The 24,899-nt window shown below is 35.1% G+C and overlaps 1 protein-coding gene across 3 annotated transcripts in view; it reads left to right on the top strand.

Moving 5' to 3' along the window:
• The window catches only part of LOC139954969 (uncharacterized), a 121,052-nt gene extending 100,021 nt beyond the window's left edge, over positions 1-21,031 (top strand). For all 3 annotated transcript variants that reach the window (XM_071955047.1, XM_071955057.1, XM_071955062.1), the window contains 24 exons: positions 521-600; positions 1,342-1,588; positions 2,105-2,181; positions 3,071-3,314; positions 3,711-3,781; positions 4,778-5,021; positions 5,673-5,772; positions 6,141-6,187; positions 7,010-7,170; positions 7,737-7,824; positions 8,297-8,373; positions 9,010-9,046; positions 9,407-9,504; positions 9,877-10,002; positions 10,628-10,776; positions 11,767-11,902; positions 12,146-12,295; positions 14,758-14,857; positions 15,510-15,589; positions 16,317-16,439; positions 16,941-17,087; positions 17,381-17,505; positions 18,083-18,218; positions 18,695-21,031. In XM_071955047.1, the coding sequence (XP_071811148.1) occupies positions 521-600; positions 1,342-1,588; positions 2,105-2,181; positions 3,071-3,314; positions 3,711-3,781; positions 4,778-5,021; positions 5,673-5,772; positions 6,141-6,187; positions 7,010-7,170; positions 7,737-7,824; positions 8,297-8,373; positions 9,010-9,046; positions 9,407-9,504; positions 9,877-10,002; positions 10,628-10,776; positions 11,767-11,902; positions 12,146-12,295; positions 14,758-14,857; positions 15,510-15,589; positions 16,317-16,439; positions 16,941-17,087; positions 17,381-17,505; positions 18,083-18,218; positions 18,695-18,766 (2,915 nt within the window). In that variant the 3' untranslated portion in view covers positions 18,767-21,031. The remainder of the gene's footprint in view (positions 1-520; positions 601-1,341; positions 1,589-2,104; positions 2,182-3,070; positions 3,315-3,710; positions 3,782-4,777; positions 5,022-5,672; positions 5,773-6,140; positions 6,188-7,009; positions 7,171-7,736; positions 7,825-8,296; positions 8,374-9,009; positions 9,047-9,406; positions 9,505-9,876; positions 10,003-10,627; positions 10,777-11,766; positions 11,903-12,145; positions 12,296-14,757; positions 14,858-15,509; positions 15,590-16,316; positions 16,440-16,940; positions 17,088-17,380; positions 17,506-18,082; positions 18,219-18,694) is intronic.
• The last annotated feature ends 3,868 nt before the right edge of the window (positions 21,032-24,899 follow it).

Below are 24,899 nucleotides of genomic sequence, written 5' to 3'. Positions count from 1 at the left end.
ATAAATTGTTCAAAGTTACCTTTTTGTTGGGAGGGTGGGGGATTCTAAAATATGATATCTCCAAATTAATATTGTCTAGATGCAACCTATAAGGTTCGAGAAGTGCTAGTCCGGCAATCTGGGAGGCAGTTTTGTCAAAAATTTCTTGCTAGGCTACGTGCCAACCAATGATGAAAGTTACACCCGGATTATAAATAGATGAGTCTCACTTAATTTGAGTTTTATAACTTGTCAAATGTGATTTTTGTTAAAATATATTTATTACTGACATATCAATTCCGAGACCAAACAGAAGCTAACTTGAAGATTCACCCCTGGACACCTTAAGGCGGACCCCATCCGCTAAAGGTTTTGCTTCAAATGCGCTCATTGTGTGCGCTACGCGTACATGCCTTCCGCTTTATCCATGTTCAGTCGTTCATGTGCCCCCCCCCCCCCACTATTCAGTTGAGATTAACGCCCTGCATACATATTGATGGAGAGAATCCCTTATAATTAAATGTGTATACTATTGTTACAGATCCCAGTACGGTGTTTAGATTTACTACAACGAGATTGTTGGGAGTACAGCCATCACCCCAAGTCAGAGTATCCTGGCCGGTAATATTTATTTAATTATATATTAAGTAAACAAAATTGTGTGACTCTCCACCATAACAACGCACCACTCTCTCTCTCTCTCTCTGCTGTGAACAATATCATTATTAATTACAGTATTACTTGGCCAATGTGTAAACCTATGAGGAAATTACTAATTGATTCCAAGGTTGCTTGATTATATTGTTTGGGTTGGCAACTTAAATTTTGTTACTTATTCAAACGTAAGTCAGATGAAGAAGAAATTTTAGATCTTTTGGCTAGAAGAGAATGCGTGCATCAGTTTAGGACTTTGCAAACGATAATTTAATCTACGAATTCGAAGGGGAAAGAAACATAGATTCGGCAATCATTTGTGATTTTGCATCGTATCATTATACTTGCTTATGTTCATACTTTAACAGCAGTAATATAATTATTGGGTACGTAAGGAAGACCTACGTCTTCTCAATGCCCGACTCTCTGCACTCTACTCTAACAAAAGAAGAAGGAAACATACCAATACACAATATAAACTTAAAGAAACCCCTGAGAGAAGTGTTACGAAGGATGTGACTTTATACACCCTCGAGCAAAATGTTCAGTTCAAATGTTTCTCTTCGCATTGCTAGCAGTGTAAAATGAGAGTGTGGAGGTACAGAGGCCTATACTTTACTTATATATCTTTACTGAAAGCCAATTAAAATTTATTAAGTATTTACGCTTTCTTCTTGATTTTATGATGTCTGTGACTGCTTTTCACAGGGGAATCGTTTATCGACCTATGATTTGCGTTGTGACCCATCCCTTGGCTATACAGTAATTATAAGTTACTGGCCTAAAGGAGAAGGCGGAGTATTGGTGAAGGAAGTGGATAACGCAGTGGAAAACGTCAACATAAGCGGTCTAAAAGCTTGCACCTATTATAAAATAGCTATGGATGTCAGGAATTTCATTGGTCATGAAAGTAACAACCAACAATTGGCCAAGGAGGTACTCACGGACTCAGAAGGTTAGTATATATATGCTAATTAGTTAATGATTAGTGATGATTCGACAATGTCATGGACTAAATCCAAGGCGAGCTTTACGTTTGGTAAATATCTCTTATTGCCAAATCTGGATTTTGTTTAAATATTGTCGTAATACTAATTATCATAATTGCAATGAGACTAATGACCTTCATCTTTATGGCTGTCGGTGTTTGTCTCATGGGGATCCTGTACGTGAACTTTACGTAAAGTAATTAGCTGGAAATGAAAACTTCGAAATCTTTTCTCTACACTCATGCAAAACAGATAGAAGGTTTTAGTGTAAAGTGTTTACTCTCTGTATAAGCTATATCAATTTGGTATGAATTTTTGTTTTTAAGCAAAGAATCGAAATTCAAAACTAGTATCACGCTCAAGTATGTGTTAACATGTGTAATGATACATCAGTATATACAAACTGTTTAAATGAAACCTCTCAAAAAGGAGAAAAAGATGGTATTGATATTTCATCATTGCTAGATGTTTCCCTTATACAGACCCAACAACACGTATTGAATTTAATGTAAGTAGAATCAACGACACAAACTCGGGACAAATACAAGTAACATGGACGGTAAGTATCATACATCTTTTGTAACTTCTGTCACAGTATTCTTCTGAATTTGGAACTGTGTAATAGCTCTTCTTCTTCCGTAGTAAAGTATTAATTATTAACAAAGACACTTGTGAATTAAATTTTTCTCGAACGTTTGAAAGGTGACTTACACCTACTTAGATATGACTTAAATTATACACATTTAATGCAAACGATTTAAGAAAACTTATTTCATTTCATTTCCAACTAAACAATTTACAGTCGGCTGTTGGAAGTTGATATAACCCATCGTGGCATTGAACGTTTTCCATCCTCACGTGGACTATAGTAAAAATTAGTACAAACATTTAAAGGAAGTGCAAAATTCTGAAATTTAAAAACATATGGCGTATAATATTGAGCTCATAAAACGGAGTGTTTTGATCTAAATCCTATATATATATGGTGGAACCTAAATAACATCGGTGAAAAACATGGAAACAAATAGTCATTAATGTTATCATTATCAATATAACTTCGTACATGATATATTCGTACTACTTTATTTATACTAATCCCCTTACATCTATCTCTTTGTGTTCACCATGCTCATTAACCTGTCTGTATTATGTGCGTGTTTTTGTCCCTTCTGTTAGTGCTACTAGTCATTTAGGCTTTAATTTGAAGAAGATCCTGCTATGATCGAAGCGTCAGGCCAACTTACTTTTACACACAGGATATATTTACGTATGAATGACCTGTTTCTGTATTTCTTTAGAGACAACTTAACATGAAGAATATAATATACAAAAAAAGGAACAAATTACTAGAGACGCCGTTATGCACCCTGAAAATCTACTGTCTGACTTCGAATTTCAACATGGTTATATTTCATCTACAATCTCTCATTTTGGGTTTGTTTTGGCAGACTGACGCCGTTTCGTTTCAAAACTTAAAGTGTGACCCAAGTCTCGGATATGACGTCATTTTGCGCTATGGAGAGAGTACTGGGAATTTGCAAAAGGAGTTCGTTACAGCAGAGGGAATAAATAGACATACTTTAAGCAATCTGCTCATGTGTACTGAATACGCAGTATCCGTGGTTATAAGAAATATAGTTGACAGGGAAAGTCAAAATAACGTTAAAAAACATGTCATTACTGATTCTGAAGGTAAGTTTATGCATAAACATAACTTTTAATGTTCGTATAGTAATTATACGTTTGAGGGTAAGAAACAACTTTGAAATAGTGCCTCAAATTATCATTGGTCGAATTTTATAGTAACGTTGCAATTAGGAACTAGTTTCCAAACGAACGTGCACACAAGTATCACATGTAGGTACAGTTCCAGAAGGAAGATCTATATAAGTTTTATACTTTGTCCATTATGAATATGTTCATCCTATGTATGTGTCCATCTTATGTATGTGTCCATCCCATATATGTGTCCATCCTTTATATATGTAATGGTATGTTCTGATTTGCACAATGTTAAGACTATAGTCTGCGTCTAGAGATTAACATCAAAATAAGCGCTATTATTTATCTACTGATTCCCTTTTTCAGATGTAAAAGTTACACCAACCAATGTTTATACGTCAGACGTAAGCCAAACATCTATCGAGCTTAGCTGGCAGGTAGTACATGAGTTTGTTCAAATATTACTAATTATTGCTTTCCGGTAACACAAACACAATTCTGTAAAAACTGGCCACATTGATGAGATGGATTAAAGTTGATGGCAAGAGTGATTTTAACGGCCACCCCACCTCTTCCATATATATGACGTAATAAGATTTGTTCAAAAAATTTGTTCAATATATCCATTTCTCTTCACAAACTCAACATTATACGTAACAGCTAATTTATGATCCCGATAGCATTTTTAACATTGTATTGCCCAGACGTATTTGTGATAGTTTCGAAGAAAGCAATTGGAACGTTTGCGTTGCTTCAATAACTCAAACAAAATCATGAGTGAGTGGTATATTAATAAGCTTCGTGATGATAGGATTAAGATTTTATCAAATAGTACCAACATGTACCAAAATCAACTCAAAATAATGCTTATTTGACACCAATAGTAACTTGATGAAAATGTGTTCATGAAACACAGTAAATGTAGTTAATTCTGTTGTAAATCAATGGTTAATGAAATTGATGCGTAATGTTGCAATTTCTTCCTTTACGATAATCGACTAAATGTAATTTAATTTATGCAAAGTAAAGTGGTTTACGAACGACAACGTTGATAACATACGTGATTGAAATCATAAAGTGCACCATTCGGCTTATTACTTTTAAAGAGAATACCTATCTGGAAATGTTCTCTTTACATATACAGTGACCATACCGATGGGAGGGGGCAAAGAGGTATTTGCTGCTAACCATGTAGTTCCCCTCCCTTTAGTCGACTCCGGTATATGTTGCAGCCATTCGAAAACATAAATTTGACCGAAATGTACAATTTACTCAGGTGTACTCCCCCCCCCCCCCCATTTTCTAAGCCTTGTATTTCGTATTTGATGTCCGAAAGCACATATTATGATGACATTCAACATATATATTGATAAATATAATATTTGTTACTTAGACTGAAAGATTTTAATTTGAATTTAAATGTCATTTTGCAGCCTCCCGAATCTTTGGACTATACTTCCATGGGATGTCATCCAAAGTATCCTTACAAGTACGAAATATCTTACAGGAGTCAAAATTTTAGTTCCGTGACGACCATCCTCGACCAATCACAGCAGGAGTATAAGTTTACGGATCTTGAACCTGGATCGTCTTATATTTTCTACTTGAGGTTGACAAATTACGCAGGTCGTTCCGGTCCGTATGCAGTTATTGAATGTAACACCACTGTTACGGCAGGTAAAATGCCACATGATAGTTTTTTAATAGAATAATAGTTTAACACATACTACTGGCACTGCCATAGACAAGAAACTATGCAGGAATTTCGTCAAGGCCACCGCTTCCGGTAGCCAAACCCGTTTATTGCTTATTAGCCGTAAATACGGGATTGCTAAGAAATTACGAGACAACAGCGACGAACCGGTAGAGGGTAGTATTTATATTATTTTTGAATCGGGTGGTGTGAAGGACAGAATTTACGAGGAATTTACGAGCGAGCCCACCTTTAAGAAGTTGAAATAAAAAATGAGGTAACGTTTATCTCAAAAATGTGATTTCGGTTTAAGAAGAATGACTTTACAACTGAATGTGAATCTATGCATATGCTAGATGTAAATAACACAAATATATTGTTTAACCTGGGGAGAGGCAGGTGGTGGTTGTTGGGGGTCACTTTATAACCAATACCAGTCATTATGTAACGTGTGAAGATATTTCACTTTATATTATATTATTTTACAACCTCGTTAAAGATCATCAGTGGTTTAAATATCATATTCACTATCATAATTACCTTTTTAAAGTATTACCAAGCCTACCACCTAGCCTTTCCATAAATATATAAGGAACTGTTAATAGTAGCAAGATATCCGTTCGGTTTCTTTACAGATGTATTACCATTCGTTCTTGGTGTGACGTTTCCATCTGTCTTTCTGATCATATCACTTCTCGTTCTGGTTGTGTATTTAATTACTTCACCGAGCAGAAGGTACAATTGTAAAAATATCTGCATATATACATCGTTGGGTGAACTGGTAGGCTGGGGAACGTACACTATTAAGTTCATTTATTATGTAAATTATTCCTGATTAAACATTTGATACAACCGTATATTTAGGTTGGATGTAATGTCACGTAATATGCTGTTATAAAACTCTCAATGAAACCAAAGGAACAAAGATAAACAGCTATTTTCCAGTCCCATTAAACGAATTTTGTGATAGGTTTCTATTATTGCATCACACGTTTATGAAGTACAGTAACTGACAGTTCATGAGTACGTATGACTATCCCACTGAGCGCGGTCGACAGTTATCAGTGATATTCCTCTTTTTCAAACCTCCTTTCTATATTAAGTAATCAATGTTGGGCGATAAGAAGAGGAAGAATCCAAGATGACAACGGTAAGGGTACACTTATTTAATTTATTTAACTTGAACATACATACATTTTGACTATTATCTGACACTGAACGTTCGCATAGGCATAACAAAGTGCTAACTTCTGTTACGCAAATAAGTTGATTCCCCAGTATTCTACAAGTACTTCCTGAAAATTTCGGAATGTTTCCTACTTCACATGTAGAGTGATCCCAAAAAAACAAACAAGCAATGAATGCAAGTTATGTTACTTATCACTGTTTAGACATTGATTACACCAATACATATAGCGGTACATCATTCCATTAGCGCTGTTATAACACAATGATATGATTAAGAAAACGATCTTAAACACCAAGCTCTTTATTTTGGCAATTATCAAGCAATTTGTATGTCATGTATGTTCATGTCATTTGTATGTTCATGTCAGTGCCACATGTAACAGATATCACCATGTTACGAATACAAAGTAATAATTACTGATGCACGGTTGTGGGAGATGAACAGTAGTTGCTGTACGAGCTATGTGTATCGGCTGTCTTTGTTCCTCTTTTGGCTGTGATGTATACTATGCATCACACACTGACAATTATAAAACCAGAAATAAAGTTCAGTAGCTTTGTAATCAATATCGCGACTAAACCCTACGGATGGACTGCCGATGATACATGTTGTCGATAATGACGTCAACTATCCTAAACTCAAACACATGGAAATTATGCAACTATAATAGTTATTGATTCTTTCTATAACGTGGTATTATTTTGTATTTTAATTTATGCGTAAGGGTTAACGTACAGTAAACCATTCTTGTAACGAATCATACCTCAAATTTTTGAGCTGCAGGATTCATTGAGGAGGAACATTCAGAAATGAGGACATTTGAACGAGATCAACAAATTCCAAACGTTTGCAGCTCCCGTGGTAAAACCATCCACCGACATGAATTACCGAGTTACGTTAAAGAACAACACTTGAAAGAAGGTGGATTTCATGATGAATACAAAGTAAGAAAAAACGAAGTTTATATGAATAACATGGGGGATAATATATGACTGACAAAATATATTTTTACCTGTCCTGGGATGAGTTCATATCAAGCATATCTTTTCAGTCCTTCACTGTTTACAACATTTTTTTGTAACAATAAAAGCTAAACATGTACATAGCGTTGGCTTATAATTACTTGCCAGGTTTGTTTTGTTTGATCTATTCCACTGGCAAAATGATCTCGCCATGTGGAGCAATAGTTTTGCTATGTCTTTCCTGTTGGTCACCGTATTCCAATGAGGGACTATATACGAAAGAAACTGTCCCCTTCTGTTGGATACAATCATGTACATAAGAAGTAAAACAAATAATTCGCTTGTTTCAGTTTATTGTAAAGACGCAGAGTAACCAAATCTACCACCCCCCCCCCTCTCGCGCCATACATCAAGGGACTCCAAACTATTTATGTCTCTCGTGGTGGACAGCCCTGGTACATAGCTTGGAGCGATATTTAATCTACTTTACAATAGATACCTTCACGCATGTGATATTTGACCAATCCTATCAATTTAATTTTACTCAGGAGCTCATTCAAGGAAAGTACACGTCGTGTACTGTTGCAGAAGCGAAGATTAACGAGAGAAAAAATCGATTCAAAAACGTTTTAACTTGTAAGTTATTTCATAATTTAAAAAAAAACCCAACAGATAGCATTGTTTTGTTTTGATAAGGACATATATTTAGTCTAGTATTATTTATATTCGTTGTATATCAGGAAATGGGTTCTTTCGCAATGGGCGTAGATTAACTGACATGACTTTTTCTAATAATGTCCATCTGAATTGTTGCAAAAAACACCCTGCTAGGAAGGAAACGTCAGACTATCTGAACTGTACAACTCTACTTACTCTCATTGTTTGCATAAAACATTTGAGCTAATCGAGTTACAACTTTTACCGACTACCAATTCATTGGGTAATGCAAAACATGCGTTTTAAAATAACTGTATTCCTTCATCACAAGATAGGTCTTAAAACATGTGTACGGTTGATGCGAATTTTTATTTCTTATCTAGCAACTCTTACTTGAAATGTTACGTAAAATGAACATTCCTCATGTCCTCTGTGTGAATATTCCTAACAGATGACCATTCACGAGTAGTGTTACCCTTGATAAACGGGGACAGTTCATCAGACTACATAAATGCATCATATATACACGTAAGTAACCTCATATGTACACGTAACTAAATGTTACTATGGTAAAGGTACGAATACCGAATAAGATGTTGGTTTTCTTTGAATTTCAAAAAAAAAGTCTCTAAGTTTCTAATATGACACAACAATATCCCTGATGTATGAACAACTTTAATGTATAAACAAAGTTAACAAAACTATATCACGCATAAAGATGAATAGCGTAACTCATTATATGGCTGGGCATTACATGCATTGTGGAAGAGAGAACTGAAATTATGCCATGTTTTCTGATCAAATGAAAACACACTTTTGATTATAAGCTAATCAGTTCATACAATGTATTCTTTTTCAATAAAATACTAGCTTTAATATTAGGTTATGAAAGCACCTTTTGAAATATGTCGGTATATTGGAGGATTGTATGGTGAAAGATAAACTAAGGTTGATCCATTCACTATCTGGGAGGTTAGCTGTTACACCGCCCTTCCCCCCCCCCCAAAAAAAAACCCCACCCCTATTCTCCGTGATGTGGACGACGTTATCTCACTGGGTATGCTTTCATTTTACAAATTTATTAAATCATTGATTTGCGAGGAAAAAATACTGAACGAATTTATTGTGTCGTATATCATTCCATGGATCCCTTCTTTTACGTAGGGATACAAGAAGCAGAATGCATTTATAGCATGTCAAAGTAAGCATATCCCTTTTGTATTCTTTATCTTTAATTAAATATTGGAGTTATTCAAATATCGTCGAACGCATATCACTAATTGCAAATGTTACAGTTCTAATATATTGATTATGCTTGGTAACTCAGAAATTACCATAGATATTTCATCGTAATAAACATACTCACAAATGTAACATCCGTGTATAAACGGCAACTTATGTTATTCTGTTGATGTTGCTCAGTTGCTTAGTAGTTACTCACTCAAATTTCTTAAATGTATCATATTATTGTCATCATGTTGGATGACCATTCATACATGTCATTTTCAATTCTTTCTCAAATCAATCAACGGTATCGGACATACTTTATTTATGAATTAAGGTCCGAACAAAGCTTCACTTCACGATTTCTGGAGGATGATTTGGCATGAGAAGTGTACAAAAATCATCATGGTTGCTCTTCCAATAGAAAATGGGAAAGTGAGTATATAACGTAAAAACTGTAAACAGAAAACAAAGGTTTAAGCTATGAATAGGTGAAAAACGTAAATCATTAAATCTAAATCCATAAGTCAGTCATTTTCTTTTTCATTTTATTTTATATAAGCGAACATTTGAACGGGATATGTATTAACAACTGTTAATGTTTAATATTGAAGGAAAAAAAACATGAAAAAAGATTACAATCAACTGAAATTAAAGGGGTATCTTTTTACTCAGTTGGTAATGCATGACACTTGAAATTACCTGTGATTACTGTTTCAACTTTCGTTTAAGTCTGCTCTATTTGCACTGTTGAGCTAGGTACAGTGGTTGCATATTCAATATTCTGTTGTTCGGTTTTACTTCCAGATGAAATGTTTGACGTACTGGCTAGATACGGACAGTGCCCCACAACAGTATTCTAACATATCTATCGAAAGGACTGGGGAAACCGCATCCATTAACTTGATGATTCGTCATTTTAAACTTCAATTGGTATAACTTGTTGTTATTGTTTCTCTAGGCTAACCTGAATTAAGTTCTGAATTTATAGTAAATGAGGTTAATGTGTCAAAAGTAGCCTTTTATTTGAATTACTGACATGTTGTTAAGATTCCTCAAGTTGATTATCCATGTAGTCTCACATTGTCAGTTTAGAGTATTTAATTTTTAAGTTTTCACGGTAATATCAGCTCGTGCTTGTTCTTTTCCTTGCAAAACAGTCGACCTTTAGAAACCAATCTGCATCTCTCATCGCATACAAAGACCTGTCCCACTAATCTCCCTTATCCTTACTTACATCGCATTTTCGTTTATACCTTCAGGAGTTTCACTATATCTAAAAAAAATATACAGATTCCTGAATTCCTGTCCGATTGGCTGAACAAAATAGATTTCATCTAAAGCTAGATAGATCATGGTACCTTAAGTTTATTCCAACACTGGTGATCAAGAAATTCTGTTTAATTTATCAGATCGGTCCAACATTTCTGTGATGAAATTAGCAATTGTAATATATAATAAGGGGATTATACACGCTACTTAGAATCAAAAAGGATTTTACCTATAAGTGTTAAAAAAAGTGCTTTATTTCTTGTTACAAAAAACTGGTTGACTGTAGGGTTCGAGGATACACGAGGTAACGCAATACCACTATTTTGGCCGTCCGGATATGAAGGTTCCTCAGAGTGCTGATATCTTGTGGGATATCATAGATGAGGTCGAAAAAGATGAGGATGAGAATTCTCCACCGATAGTTGTACACTGCAGGTTCGTTGTGTAATTTTCTTTATTGCATACCTCCGATAAATTTACCCCTTTATTAACATATTTGATACATTGTATTATGCGTTGGTCAAAAAACCAATACAGTTGCCCTCTATGAGGGTGACAACTAATGAGGCAATAGTGGGAAATGATAAATGTTTTGTATAAACTATGTAATATTTAGGTATAATATTGGGTGAATACTACTTCATAAGCTTTAAATGTTGTCTAAGATTGGTCAATTACAATCCTGGTTTAAGAATAATACTCGATAGCATCCGAATAGTTGCCAACCGAAACACAATCCTGATTCAAGTCCTTGACAAATTTTAAAGCTTTGTTCATGAACAGTACAGTACAGAATAATGAATGAGTTTAATATTTGAAGGAGCGTAATTATGGTTACACACAATGTAAAATACGGTGATATAGAATTAATGCCACTTGAGTTCATGCAACATATATTTCATATATTGTACCTCTGAAGGCTTTGCAACAACTATAAAAATATAAAAACTAAATGGAATATAGAACCTGTACACACCAATGATCAAACTAAATGCTAAAAGATGCGTTGTGCACTGACTTTGATTCCGTGAGATAGCATCATCGGTATCATGCTACTCACTACGATACGATCCATGCAGTACTCTATACCTTATTATATTGTAAAAACGTGTGATAAGTATTACTATTGTGATATACATCAGTAATAATGCACGTAGTTACGTACGTTATCGTAACTATGATATAAAATATGATACCATCTGTGTCATCTCGTAGATCAATAAAGATTGTTTGAAGTTCAATTCTTACTTTTGAATATGAACTCGCAAAAGGTTGTCAATGGAATTTTTAGTCAATGCTTATAGTTAGCATTAAGTTAATTTGGATAATACGATAAAAGAGGGTTAAAATCTTAAAAAAACATATGTTACTAACGTATAAATATGTGCGAATCTGTACTTCCATTTCTCGTACTTTTCACTGCAGTGCTGGTTGCGGATGGACTGGAACGGTCATTGCTTTAGCTTCGTTGAGGAAGATGATGAAGCAAGAAGAAGCAATTGATGTTTTTAATTTTGTCAACAACATGAGAAAACAGAGGCCATTGATGGTTCAAGTTGTTGTAAGTTTTGTTAAGATATAATTCATAAAAGCAAATAGCGATAGTTAGCACAAAGAACTCTGTCTTGATAAAAGCCATACCAGTTAGTTTACTTAAGTTTTGTAATTATCAGAGTAGTTTAAGTTAATATTTGTGTTATTATTAGAAAACAACGAGTTGCTTTGGTTGCGATTTGAGATCTATTAATGAATGACTATCTTAATCAAATTCAAACTTTTATTTCTTTTTTCTTCCTGTCATTAGGAACAATATCAATTCATATTCGAGTCACTTTTAATAAATTCATATGTTGGCAAACCGAGCACGCCCGTGGACGACTTTCACGTGAATTTGAGGAAATGGAAAGCTGTCACCAGTTTACATAAGCAGACAGGTCTACAACGACAGTTTAATGTAGGATTTTACGACTTTCAGTCCTTTAGTTTCTGACCTTAATTTCATTTTAAAGATAAATAGTTGGCTGGTTTATATGAATGTAATATAGCTCGTTTTCTCGTCAGAAAGGTTACACCGTGTAAAACTAAATTCAAATAAAACTGCGTTGACAAAATGATACGGATTTTTTTATTAAATTCAACTTAACTATCCTCTTCGTGCCTTGTGGCACATAAGGCCATCACGCTCTGTTTCCACTGGTCCCTGGCTCGTGCACTTTCCCTTGCCTCATTCCAAGTCTTCCATCCGCCTTGCTTTCTTTCTCTTTCTACTGTCCTCCTCCACGTTGTTTTTGGTCTGCCAACTTTCCGCTTCCCTTCTGGCCGCCATGTCAGGGCAATCGTACAATGGTGATCATTTGGTTTCCTTAAAACATGACCAATCCAATTCCATCTTCTTCTCTTGACTTCTTGACTTATTCTTGCAGTTTGGGTGTATTTATTGAGCTCATCCATTGAAATGATATTGGGCCAGAATATTTGTAGTGCCTTCTTCAAACACTGGTATTGGAAGGAATCCAGTCTATTTTCATCACTTTTGTTCATTTTCAACGTTTCGCAACCATAAAGAAGTACTGGTCTTACCAAAGTTTTGTATAGCTTGATTTTGGTTTTTCTTCCGTACTGCTTGGATCTCCATATCTTGTTCAGTTTAGTAAATGCAACTCTTGCCTTGTTTATTCTGCTATTCATTTCCCTCTCTCCACCTCCATCTTTGCTTACTATTGCACCTAAGTATGCAAATTCATTCACATCATCTATGTCATCCTCTTCTATTTTGACTGCATCCCTCTTCTTGTTATTCATTCTCATGATCTTTGTCTTCTTTTTGTTTACTTTAAGTCCAACTCTACTCGCGAGACCAGTTATACTGTTTGTTTTCTTTTGCATTTGAGAATGGCTGGAAGATAGGAGCGCGATGTCATCTGCAAAATCTAGATCTTCAAGCTTAGACATCATCTGCCACCTGATCCCTGTGTTGTTGTCTTTGGTAGTCTCTCTCATCATCCAGTCAATCACAAGAAGAAACAAAAATCCGGACATTACGCAGCCTTGCTTTACCCCCGTCTTTACTTGGAACCACTCTGTTACTTCGCCGTCATCTAAAACTGCACACACACTGTCTGAATACATTAGTTTGACTATGTTGATGATTTTCCCTGGTATGCCGTAATGCCTCATGATCTCCCACAAACTGTCCCGGTGAATCGAATCAAAAGCCTTTTCAAAGTCGATGAAATTTATGTATAATGAAGATTGCCACTCAATGGATTGTTCAATAATATTTCTCAGTATGAAGATCTGTTCAGTTGTGCTCTTTCCTTGACGAAATCCTGCTTGTTCTGGTCTAAGTTTCTTGTCAATGCCTATTTTAATCCTGTCAATAACAATTCTTCCCAGTATCTTGCTTGCAATAGGCAGCAATGTTATCCCTCGCCAGTTCCCGCACTCATAGTTAAGTCTCCTTTCTTCGGTAATTTCACGATTAGACCTTTCTTCCAGTCTTTTGGTATTTTTTCTTGATCCCAGATATCACGTATAATGCTGTGTAACTTGTTGGCTGTTGTATCTATGTCTGCTTTTAACAATTCAGGTGTTAACATATCCACTCCTCCTGCCTTTCCATTTTTCAACTTTTTAATTGCATTCTTTACTTCTGCTTTAGACACTGGTGTGGTGTCAATGGTTTCTAATTCTAATAAATAATTGGTATATCATCACTTATCTTTACCACTGGGTTTGTCGGGATATCTCTGTTCAGAATTTCCTCAAAATGTGCTTTCCACCTTGTCCTTTTTCCCTCCTCGTCTGTAATGATATTGCCTTGCTTATTTTTTACTCCTGTTGCATGACGCGGTTTCTCATTGCAAATAGTTTTTGTTAATTCATATAGAGTTTTCATTTGACCATTTTCAGCTGCTCGTTGTGCATCACCTGCCAAACTATCCACCCACTTTCTCTTATCTGATCTTATGCTTGATTTGACTTCTTTATCTTTAGCCTTGTATTCTGCTTGGAGTTGCTGTTTAATTCTGATGGATTTCGCATTTTCAATTTTCATTTTAATATGTTTTCTCTCTTCTACTTTCTTCCATGATTCGACATCTATCCATGGCTTCTGATTCCTCTTTCTGGTTCCTAGAACTTCTTTAGCTGACTGGTTAAATGCATTATTGAAATTGTCCCATTTTGCTTCAATGTCTACATCGTCTGATACTGCTTCAAGCACAGCAAATTTGTTCTTGAGTTTATTAAATTAGTAACTTGTTAAAATTAAGTGTAACATTCATGAGCTACTTAAAAAGTTACAGACCAAAATATAAGACATAGTATATTACAATATAAAGGATTTACATATTTCGTAACTTATCTATACAGTTTTTACACGTTTTATATCACTTGTTTAATTTCGCAATTTAGATGCTCTCATTTGTAAGTCCATTTCCTGAGGACAGTGAGAATCAAGTTGGATTACTATCAGAAAATATTGTCAAAAACAGATATCCCGTTATTATACCACGTAAGTCTGCAAATTCTGAAAATCAATTTTCATGTTCATACTGAATTCTGTCTCAATAGAATTTCATTCTTCAGTTTATGTTTCACAAACCTGATATCATTCCATATACAAAATGATAATTGACCACCAAGGGAATGAGAACAGGGAACGTTATGCTTCTTTTCCAGGCACTTTGAATAGTTCTTCTTGTTCATTAAAACGTTACAACTGTTTATGACAAGCACTACTGAGATTAAGTGCAAAGCCTCAATATGCATCATGAATTATATAAAATGTATCCTTAGAGGAAGAAATCTGATCGTGTTCCTTTTTGCATATTTTGTATGGTTTTAAGCTGCCCATAATGGATTGATTGCAGTTTTACTATGGAAAGAGTATTGTAAGTGTGTAGCTTCATGTCGAACACGGACATGTGGGAGCATCAACGTTTGTAACGTTCTTAAAAAATATATTTTGCCAATAACTTGTGAATATGATAACAAGCCTAACATACCGCTTAATGTGTTTCTGAAATCTTTAAGAATAGGTTGGACTTAGGTTATTCAACACTGCGAACCAAATAGTATGGTTACATTGATTTGTAATTAAAATCGATAATATTATATAACTTTAATGATTTGCACTTTTCGTTTATATCTTCCCTTAAAAAAAGGAAATAAGTTCAGACCAACTTTGGTGACATTCGTGGAGGATAAAACAGCCACGGACTACATCAATGCATCATTCTGTGACGTAAGAACATCATGATCATAATTATGGTTAAATGGACGAAATCGCTAAACCTTCAAGCTAGAAATTGTTCCGGATTTGCTTTAATCAGTTGTTTTTATTTTAGTCCAGGCAATGAAATTATTTAGTACACTAAAACATAATTTGTTAATGTATCTATAATTATTTGCATAATGGATACTTTATGGGTAACACAATTTTCTATTGTGAGATTAATATCTTATTCATTGGTTACAAATTTTTAATACAGTCTATACTAACTAAACTGATCAGCATATACTTTCCAAAAAGAAATGAATTCAATCCAAATTACGTAGTCAGTAAGTAATTATTCCGTCGGTTGTAAATAGAGTGTCGCGAAAGCACTTTTGAGTCTTAGTATTAAAGATATGCAGGAAAACAAACTCACTGGATATTACGGCAAAGAGAGATACTCCACTACTATCTCCATTGGGCCAATTATTAGTTGAATATGGTACATACAATGAAATGCATAGAGCTTTAAAAAGTGGTGTATTGTAGAATGTAGTAGCTCAGTACAGTATTGTATGATGAGGTACAGTGGTTGCACAGAATGCATCAAGAAAAATCAGTTATCTAATCAATTTCTATTTCTTCTAGGTTATTGGCGTTAAGTTTTGTTCCGAAAAATATTACTAAATCACACTTATTAAGATTTAATTTCTTGTCCATACTGACGTAACTCACATATACTTTATTTTCTCGGTAGGGTTATTCGAAGAAAGATTTATTCATTTCTACCCAACTGCCTCTGCCTAACACAATTTTGGATTTCTGGAGAATGGTTATCGACTACAAAGTTGCAACTATAGTTACCTTCGAAGCACACCAGGCAAGGAAGCAACATTAGGGACCAATCCTAATTTTAACTTAAATATTGCAAACAATATCAAGAAACGAGACGTTAAATTATTTACTCAATGAGTTCTGGAAAGTAAACCATGAAAAAGCTTTTTAAACACTGCACTCTAGACACTTGGAGGTAATCCAATGGCTAATTTTCTCATGACCATAATTGACTGTAGTACGTAAGAAAAAGTGAAATCGATAGTTGTTCTTTCTTGTCAAAATTGAAGTAAAAATTTTCATAATTGGTTCATACATTATCCATTGATAAAAGTTTATTCCCAATGCATGTAGGGATGCAGAAATTGTTTATACGATTGAATGATCGTACTATAAACCATCTTTCATAGCGAATTGGAAATTTTAGATCGAATTATGCCAAAGTCGTCAAGTAACTAACGTCATGATGTTTCTTCTTCTTGAGCAAAACAAAACAGAAACAACAGCACATCATAATTCTGTAATGTGTTTTCCTTTCTTGCTTCAGACATGGCTTAATTACCTACCGTCAGAAGGAGCGTATCAGTATGGTCCTTTCTCCGTCAGGGTCATGGAACTAACGCAAGAAGACGACATAACAACTAGGGTACTTCGTATTTCCATGGATCATAGTACATACCAAAATGGAAAAGGGGTAATTATAAACATGCATAGATTGTAATTATAAACATGCATAGATTGTAACCACGTTTATAGCAAGAACTTACCCAGATAGCACCGATAGTTTGTTGTTTAGGTTCAAACGTTTGTTAATCACCAGTTTGGTAACTCTATCATTAATTACTTAATTCACTTGGAAGGAATCTAACCATTTATAAGTGAAATCACAGCAATTTCATTACATTATTTACCACATATAGTCTGCGTATGTTACTTCCCTATTGCGATTTACTGTTTGCATTGAAAATATATGTTTTTCATTTGTAGCTGCGAATGTGGATAACGAACATTAGCCTAAGTTCGCCAAGTTTATCCAGTTTTGTCTCACTTATTGAGAAAACTCAGGCTGTACAACGCCAAAACGAAAACAGACGAATTGTTGTTCAGTGTTTGTAAGTCAATTGTTCTTCTTTATTATTCTATCGGTAATGGACTATGTAGCAATTAACGCATACATTAACCAATCTAAACTCACAACATGTCAATACATTCCTCCTACTCCACGTGCAAAGTTTCATAATCATGACTACTACCAATACGGGTACTCAAATTACTTATTCTGCATAATCTCCATGAAAAAAGATATCCAAGTTTAAATGGCAATATTTCGGGTAATGATGGGTAATAGGTAATCTAGGTTGGTAACACTAGATAGTAGATAACACTATACATAAATAAGTCAGAAGATAGGTAAGCGTCCTCTCCCCTTCCTTAAAAAAAATCAACTACAATGCTTCATTACTTTTCTCTTAAGTTATCCAGCAAATTATATCTTCCTTTGTTGTGAAGAGCTCGTGACAATTTGTACAGTATATCGAACCTATTAACAATTGAATGAAATCTTACTAATATTTTTAACGTAAGATTTTATGATGAATTAGAATAGTATCCTTTTGTGGAGGGAAATTTCTGCATTTACGATGTATTCCTGTTTCTAAGCAACCCTTTTACCTTCGTTTGCATTTTCAGAGATGGCGTTTCTCAGTGTGGAATGTTTATGGCCGTGTATAACTGTTGCACAGGGATTATTGTAGATAAAGTCATTGACCTCTTCACGATGGTGAGAAAATTAAGAGAGCGTAGACCTGAGATGGTTGGCACACTGGTAAGGTTCTTAACTTAGGATAAAGAGATAAATCGAGATAATACTTCTACTGCTATTGTTGCTGTTACCATTGTCATTATTGTGCAGTTGATGTAATAACTGCTACTGTAGTGGGTGTTATTGATGCGACCGTTACTTATATTGTTCTCTAGCCGTTATTAAGTTGATTTGTTAGTGTTATATTCCTGCTATAATTAGTAACATTATGATTAATACACTTACCTCTTCTTCTAATACGTTGCTAACTCTGATAAGGTCTCTTTCACTGTATTTGCTCCTTCTTCACACGCTACACTTCTGTTTTACCTGCTATAGTTACTATGACTTCCTACACTGTCACTGTTAGTGATAACATCATGTGGAATATCTCTGTGTAGTTTAAACGTAGGCGTTGAAGTATGTTGGCATGGAAATGTAAGGTACGATTGTGAAAATAACAAATATTATGTTGATTCTTTTTTTTTTCTCTAACACAGGAGCAGTACGAATTCTGTACGCAAGCCATTTCAAAGAGACTGTCTACCTCTAGTGTTTACGCAAATGAGTAACTGTTTTGACGTTCTAAGTGGCATTTAACGGAATGGGGAGCCCATACTCCATCTGTATAGAAAAGATGAATATATTTCCGACCACTAACTCTTAAACCAAGTTCAATGTGGTTTGCGCACTGTCTGTGAACTTGAAAGATAAATATTAGGTTAATCTGTAAGTTTCCTTTTCCCTTTTTTTCCTGCTTACTTTTGTATGGTATTATATATCTTTCTATCTTCTATCTTCTCCGTCGTGAAGTTTCTTGTAATGAATGTTGGTAACGATCCAGTTTCAATTCATTGTTTATTTAAAATGAAACTAATCTGAAACTGAACCTTAAATGTACATATCCCATTTTACCAGCTAAGAAAAAGTTGATATGGAAAGAATAAATCATATTTTGATGTAAAGGAATAATAATCACACAAGAATGACTTCAACATAAAAACAATATTATTTCCTCTTTTAATAAAGCTTCGATATGCGCAAAGTATTATCTGTAAATCCGCTAACTAAATGTGTGTGTATAGATATTTGTAGTACAAAAATATGGGTATTATTTTACAATTTCATTGAAAAAAAACCAGCAACTTGACCAAATTATTGTGAAACGATATCCCTGTTCAGCACTTAGTGAGTTGTAAACGTTGCCTAGCAACAACACCTTTTGCTGTTCCCGAAAATGTATGCCACTCAAACAGTAATAAGTGATTTCTTGACCTAAAGAGAATTGAGCTGTACCATGTTGATTTTTAACTTCTCAAATTCTCATAAACATATCATTTCGCCACAATTGGACAACTTTTCCTTGTGAAGCACAGAAGCAAAGAACATTTAAATTGAGAAATACAGACCAAAGGTCAATATCTACAAGGAACTCCCTGTAAATTGTGCTTCAGTATCGTATGGCAACTTATTTACTTTTGTTTGGACAATTAAACTTTAAATACCTCTTCATCACTCTATACCTTTCATGAACAGTACATGTGTGTGATAGTGATTAAAGAACCATCATCATCATTTAAATTATATGATTCAACTTAATAGGGATATGTCTTTAAGTGTTTACGTTTTTCCTTACAATAAAGACATCGTCTGGCCACATTAACTTTATTTATTAAGGGTTTGTTTATACTTTATCGAACTTGCGTAGTATTTTAACTTTGAAAGCTATTCTTTACGCTGTATTAGCCTAAAGTAGTGCTGTAATTCTTTGTCGTGAAATCCCCGATATCCTTCTTAGATGTTTACTATGACGTAGGCAATCGTGCACCTGGCCTTTGTTCGAGGAGTTGAGCTTTCCGGTCTCCGGAAAACTGGTGACCGCAACTCGGGGCGGTGTTCTTTGAAGTTGTACATTCTCGAGTGTAAACTTAAGCCAATGTTCATGCTAGTATTATGAGAACTGATGGTAACGTGCACCTTGGCTTTGACAAATTCTCATGCAAGACGAGATACAAGTCTACGCACGGTACGTTATCATATAATTTTCTATTAACCAAGTTGGTATGATTCTAAAACCACAGCACGTGTGTGTAACTGTTCGTATACATTGTAAGTGCTCAGAATAATATTTAATACAGTTTTGAGTCGTATCATTGTTAGCAAACTGCACTATTGCACAGAGCGAGATTACGCATAATTATTTAGGAGAAACGTTATTGACCGATTGTTTAAATTAACGTTATATAGTAGCCATCTGAACTGTGTGACACTGTATGTACGATCGTAAGGATCAGTTCTCAGCTATGAGTGGATATATTTCAGTTAGTCCGTGTAAGCAGCATTATTGAATTAGTCCTAGGTCAGCTATCGGAAAAATACATTACCCTCACTTAGTCCACCGTTTCTAAGTGTATCTAAATCGGTCAAAGTCGTTGTAGACACCGTTAGGTTAACCCTGTAGCCTTGAATCTGATTTCATATTTGGACGCTGCGTTTAGCGCCACGTTATACTCTGCTTGTGGTGCCGCGTTGGACGCTGCGTTGGGTGCTGCTTTATGCGCCGCGTTATCCGTTGCGTTCTGCGCTGCGTTTGGCGCCGCGTTGTACAATGCGTTATATGCTGCGTGTGGCGCCGCGTTGGGCGCTGCGTTTGGCGCCGCGTTGGGTGCTGCGTTTAGCGGCGTGTAACACGCCGCGTTGAGAAATATTGCGTTAACAGTAGCGTTCTGCGTAATGCAAGGATAACTGTAAGATCCGTATACTTAAAGCACAATACTATATGAACTTCGTATGCTAAAGGTCTGAATAAACGGTACCACTGTGCCTCGGACACTTCATTATCTTCTCAATTGCCTTCTTTTTGTCTCTTTTTCTCTTTCGCCAACCCCAGCTTAAACGATTGCCCCACCAGACAAGTGACGTCTCAAATTATTATAATGCTTATTTTTGTGTACACACACAACAAAGTTCTTAAAATAGTGAAAATTGTGCTACGTTTTAGTGTTAACACTACTTTTACCCATCTTTAAAATAAAATCAATAAAACTAGTCAAAATAAGTGATTGTTAATCATTTTTAATTGATTGAATATATTAAAGGTACCCGAGGCAGTCCAAGCCCTGATGCAGCTCCCAAACAGATAACACCTTTTTAGATTGTTCGACCTGATTATGGTCATGTAAATTTGTGTCTTGGACCTGCTTTTATCAGTGCACGTGGGCAGATGTTGTTCAGATTAGATCTGGGTCCTTGTGCAAAGGTAGTATGTACTCACTGGAAACCATCATTGTAGAAGATACAATTATATAGAACGTTTCTGAAATTGATCGCTATACTTCTTGCTAGACATGTTTCGGCAGTACTAAGGAAGACTATAGATAAAACTGCAGGAACAAATATCTTGATTTAAAGAAAAGACAAAGCACAGATTTTAATCTTGAAATGCATGGTTACATCTACAATTGGATATTATGGTTTAGAAAGTTATTGAATCTTGAATATGCTAACGTCTTTCCACATTTCCAAGCTCTAGATATGCACATGTTCTATGAAAACGTTCAATATCAGATTCATTAATAACTATCATACTTACATTGATTCTGATTGTTATCTACATTGATTAAATAGATGAAATCAATGCTAGGGCATGCACAAAACTATTAGTTTCCGGACGATTTAAAGGAAAACACCGATTCTAGAAAAGCAAGCACTTTCTTGTAACCATGTCAAAGATTGGAAGGTAATTTAAGATATACACAAAGTGTTGTGTAAACGCCAGCTCATTTTAGTTTCAGTATAACATTTAAATTTAGAATACTAATGAATAACTAGTAACATATGTATAAGGTTTCGTTTATTTTTGTAAACAGGCATAAGGAAATGAAAAACCAATTTAAAGTAAGTAGGTTGCAAATGCCGATTGAACTGTTTTTTTCATGTAAATTTTATTTGGTTACTGCTTCCATTCTGCAAAAAAGAACAATTGAGCAACTACGTAAACTATTGCATCGTTAACTGACAGAATACACAGAGATCCTCTCACAGAGTGGCATTAGATTCAATGATCCACTGTGAAAACTGCTTATGCAAAGAAAGAAATCAGGTTAACTTGTTTTTCCCTAGCACTCTCCTTTCTCTTCCTAATTAACCTTTGGTCCCTAACTCCCCTTTACTCCTTAACCTCCATTACACTCAATTTACCACACTTATATTCACAGTTCATCTCTCGCAATCTTTAAATTTCCTTATGTGTAGATTTTAATTGCCCATTACTTCATGACGTTTCTCTCCTTTCATATTCACATCGTTCCATTAACACGTCTGTCTTATGGGCCTGTTTTGACATGTCTTCTCTTATTTCCTGTTAAATTCATAAATCTTTCCCTTAACCCCCGCCCCCCCCCCCTCACCACCACACCTCTATTCAGTTCTTCTTGGTCTTTTCTATTCTACTATTTGTTTCTGAAGTTTAACAATTGGTGGAGTTATAGCGCATTCTTTAAAAATGGGATAACGAAAAAGTTGCTCCAAAGGTACCAATTACAGTAAAGGTAAGCTCCTCCCAAATGCTTGCTATCATGAAGAGAACAAATGACTTTTAAAATCCGACAGTACTGCTAGGTTTAAAGTTAAAGTCACATTGAAAGCAATGCATTTAATTAGTAGACTATTATGAAGCGTGAGAAAATTAGTTTTCACTTTCCAGAATTATGACAACCCTGGTGGAAATTCCAGTTGAACTTTTGAACTGGGTTCAACTGGAATTTTCTATACGGAAATTGGCCCAAATTTGAACTAGGTTGAAATGGGTGAACTGGGGTTCCCAACTGGTTCAACTATGTTTTACTGGGTCCAACTGGTTCAACTATGTTTTACTGGGTCCAACTGGTTCAAGTTCAACTATGTTTTACTGGGTCCAACTGGTTCAACTATGTTTTACTGGGTCCAACTGGTTCAACTATGTTTTACTGGGTCTAACTGGTTCAACTATGTTTTACTGGGTCTAACTGGTTCAACTATGTTTTACTGGGTCAACTATGTTTTACTGGGTCCAACTGGTTCAACTATATTTTACTGGGTTCAACTGGGTGAACTATGTTTTGCTGGGTTAAACTGGGTGAACTATGTTTTACTGCTTATATTTTTAAATAGTTTGAACTGGGATTCTCAACTGGTGTTATCTACACAATATAACACCATGGCACACTATAAGAAGTTTTCATTATTTTTACAGTAGATCTATACTGTATGTATTAGGGTGTTAGCCACTGAAAATAAATGTTTGTTCTTGATCAGAGAACTCTGGGTTTGGTGTGATGACCAAACACAGAGCAAGACACATAAAAAAAAATGGAGAACTCAATTGGATTGGATCAAAAGAAATTATAATTATGAATAACAAACAATGTACAGCTGATCTTGGATCAGTCAAAGAATTAAATGAAATAACTTACAGTGGTGAGGTGCGCACCCAAAATATAAAGAAATACACTTTAATTTAAAAGTCTGTTCTGCTGAGTTGGCCTGCTGGTGACATCAAGTATTCTACGACCTCAGATCTTCCACGACATCAGATATTCTACGACATCAGTATAGTTGATCCCCAATAAATGGTATGTCCGATCCCAACAAAATAGTATCCTTTAATTTATATGAATTAGTGTTCCAGGGTATCCTTTCAGTAAAATAATGTCAATATCCTTTGTACATAGTAAAATAATGTCCTTTATAAGTGATTGTGTCCCGGAATATCCTTTATTGTAAAATAATATCCTTTATAGTAAATAGTATCCTTTATAATAAATAGTGTCCCAGACTGTCATTTGAGTATCACAACTTCCATAAAATAATGTCTACAGTAACTTGAACTATGTAAATTAAGGTTTAAAACAAACTATCTAGCCATTAAACTATCTTTCTCTTCTTTTACAACTGCCTTGCTCAGATACTCATAGCCAACTGCCTAACTACCTATACCCTCACAAAACTCCTTTGTTCCTAAAATATATACATACAGACCCCATTTCCTGTGAGGGCTAATTTCCAGGAAGAACAAGATAGTTGCCTAGCAACCCAGAAGAAAGAGACTTGGTAATCAACCCTTTTGCTGCCACAAGACAACATACAAATATACTGTACAAATGTATAGCCCTCTGTACAGTGAGCACTGCACTAATAAACAAGTAAAACTATGGTACAAAACAAAACTTTATGTAAGAGCTGACCATCTTACACTGTACTAATGAAGCCTCACTTAAAATTAGATTGATAGTTTAATCATATGTTCATAGTGTTCAGTGTAGGGCATCCTCACATTTGTAGCATATACGTGTATGCTGTATACTTCACTAATGACTTTTGCAAAGTATGTTATTATGCCAATAGGACACTTCATGTTTGAAACAACAATCAAGCCAATTGCGTAAATTTTGAAATATCTGTGAGCCTCTTTTGTTTGTGACACCTTAAGAAGTTGCCATTATGTTCGCTAGTTGACAATAGCTTTCCTAAAATCATGCGGCTAAATATAGGTGTTAACTTGAGTATAACTACTGTAGGTTAGGCCCCTATAAGCTAGTCAACTATAACGTTAAGATATGTCTTACGTTAGTAAATGTACCATGTAGTAGTATACCTAGTAGGGAACCGGTTTGTTAGGCCTAGCCTATAATATAGTCCTAGGCCACTATATACAAAGTTTCTGTT

The sequence above is a fragment of the Apostichopus japonicus genome, chromosome 2, assembly GCF_037975245.1.
Source record: "Apostichopus japonicus isolate 1M-3 chromosome 2, ASM3797524v1, whole genome shotgun sequence".
Classification (NCBI taxonomy): domain Eukaryota; kingdom Metazoa; phylum Echinodermata; class Holothuroidea; order Aspidochirotida; family Stichopodidae; genus Apostichopus; species Apostichopus japonicus.
The sequence above is the reverse complement of the archived record's forward strand: the minus strand, read 5'-3'. Positions and strand labels throughout refer to the sequence as shown.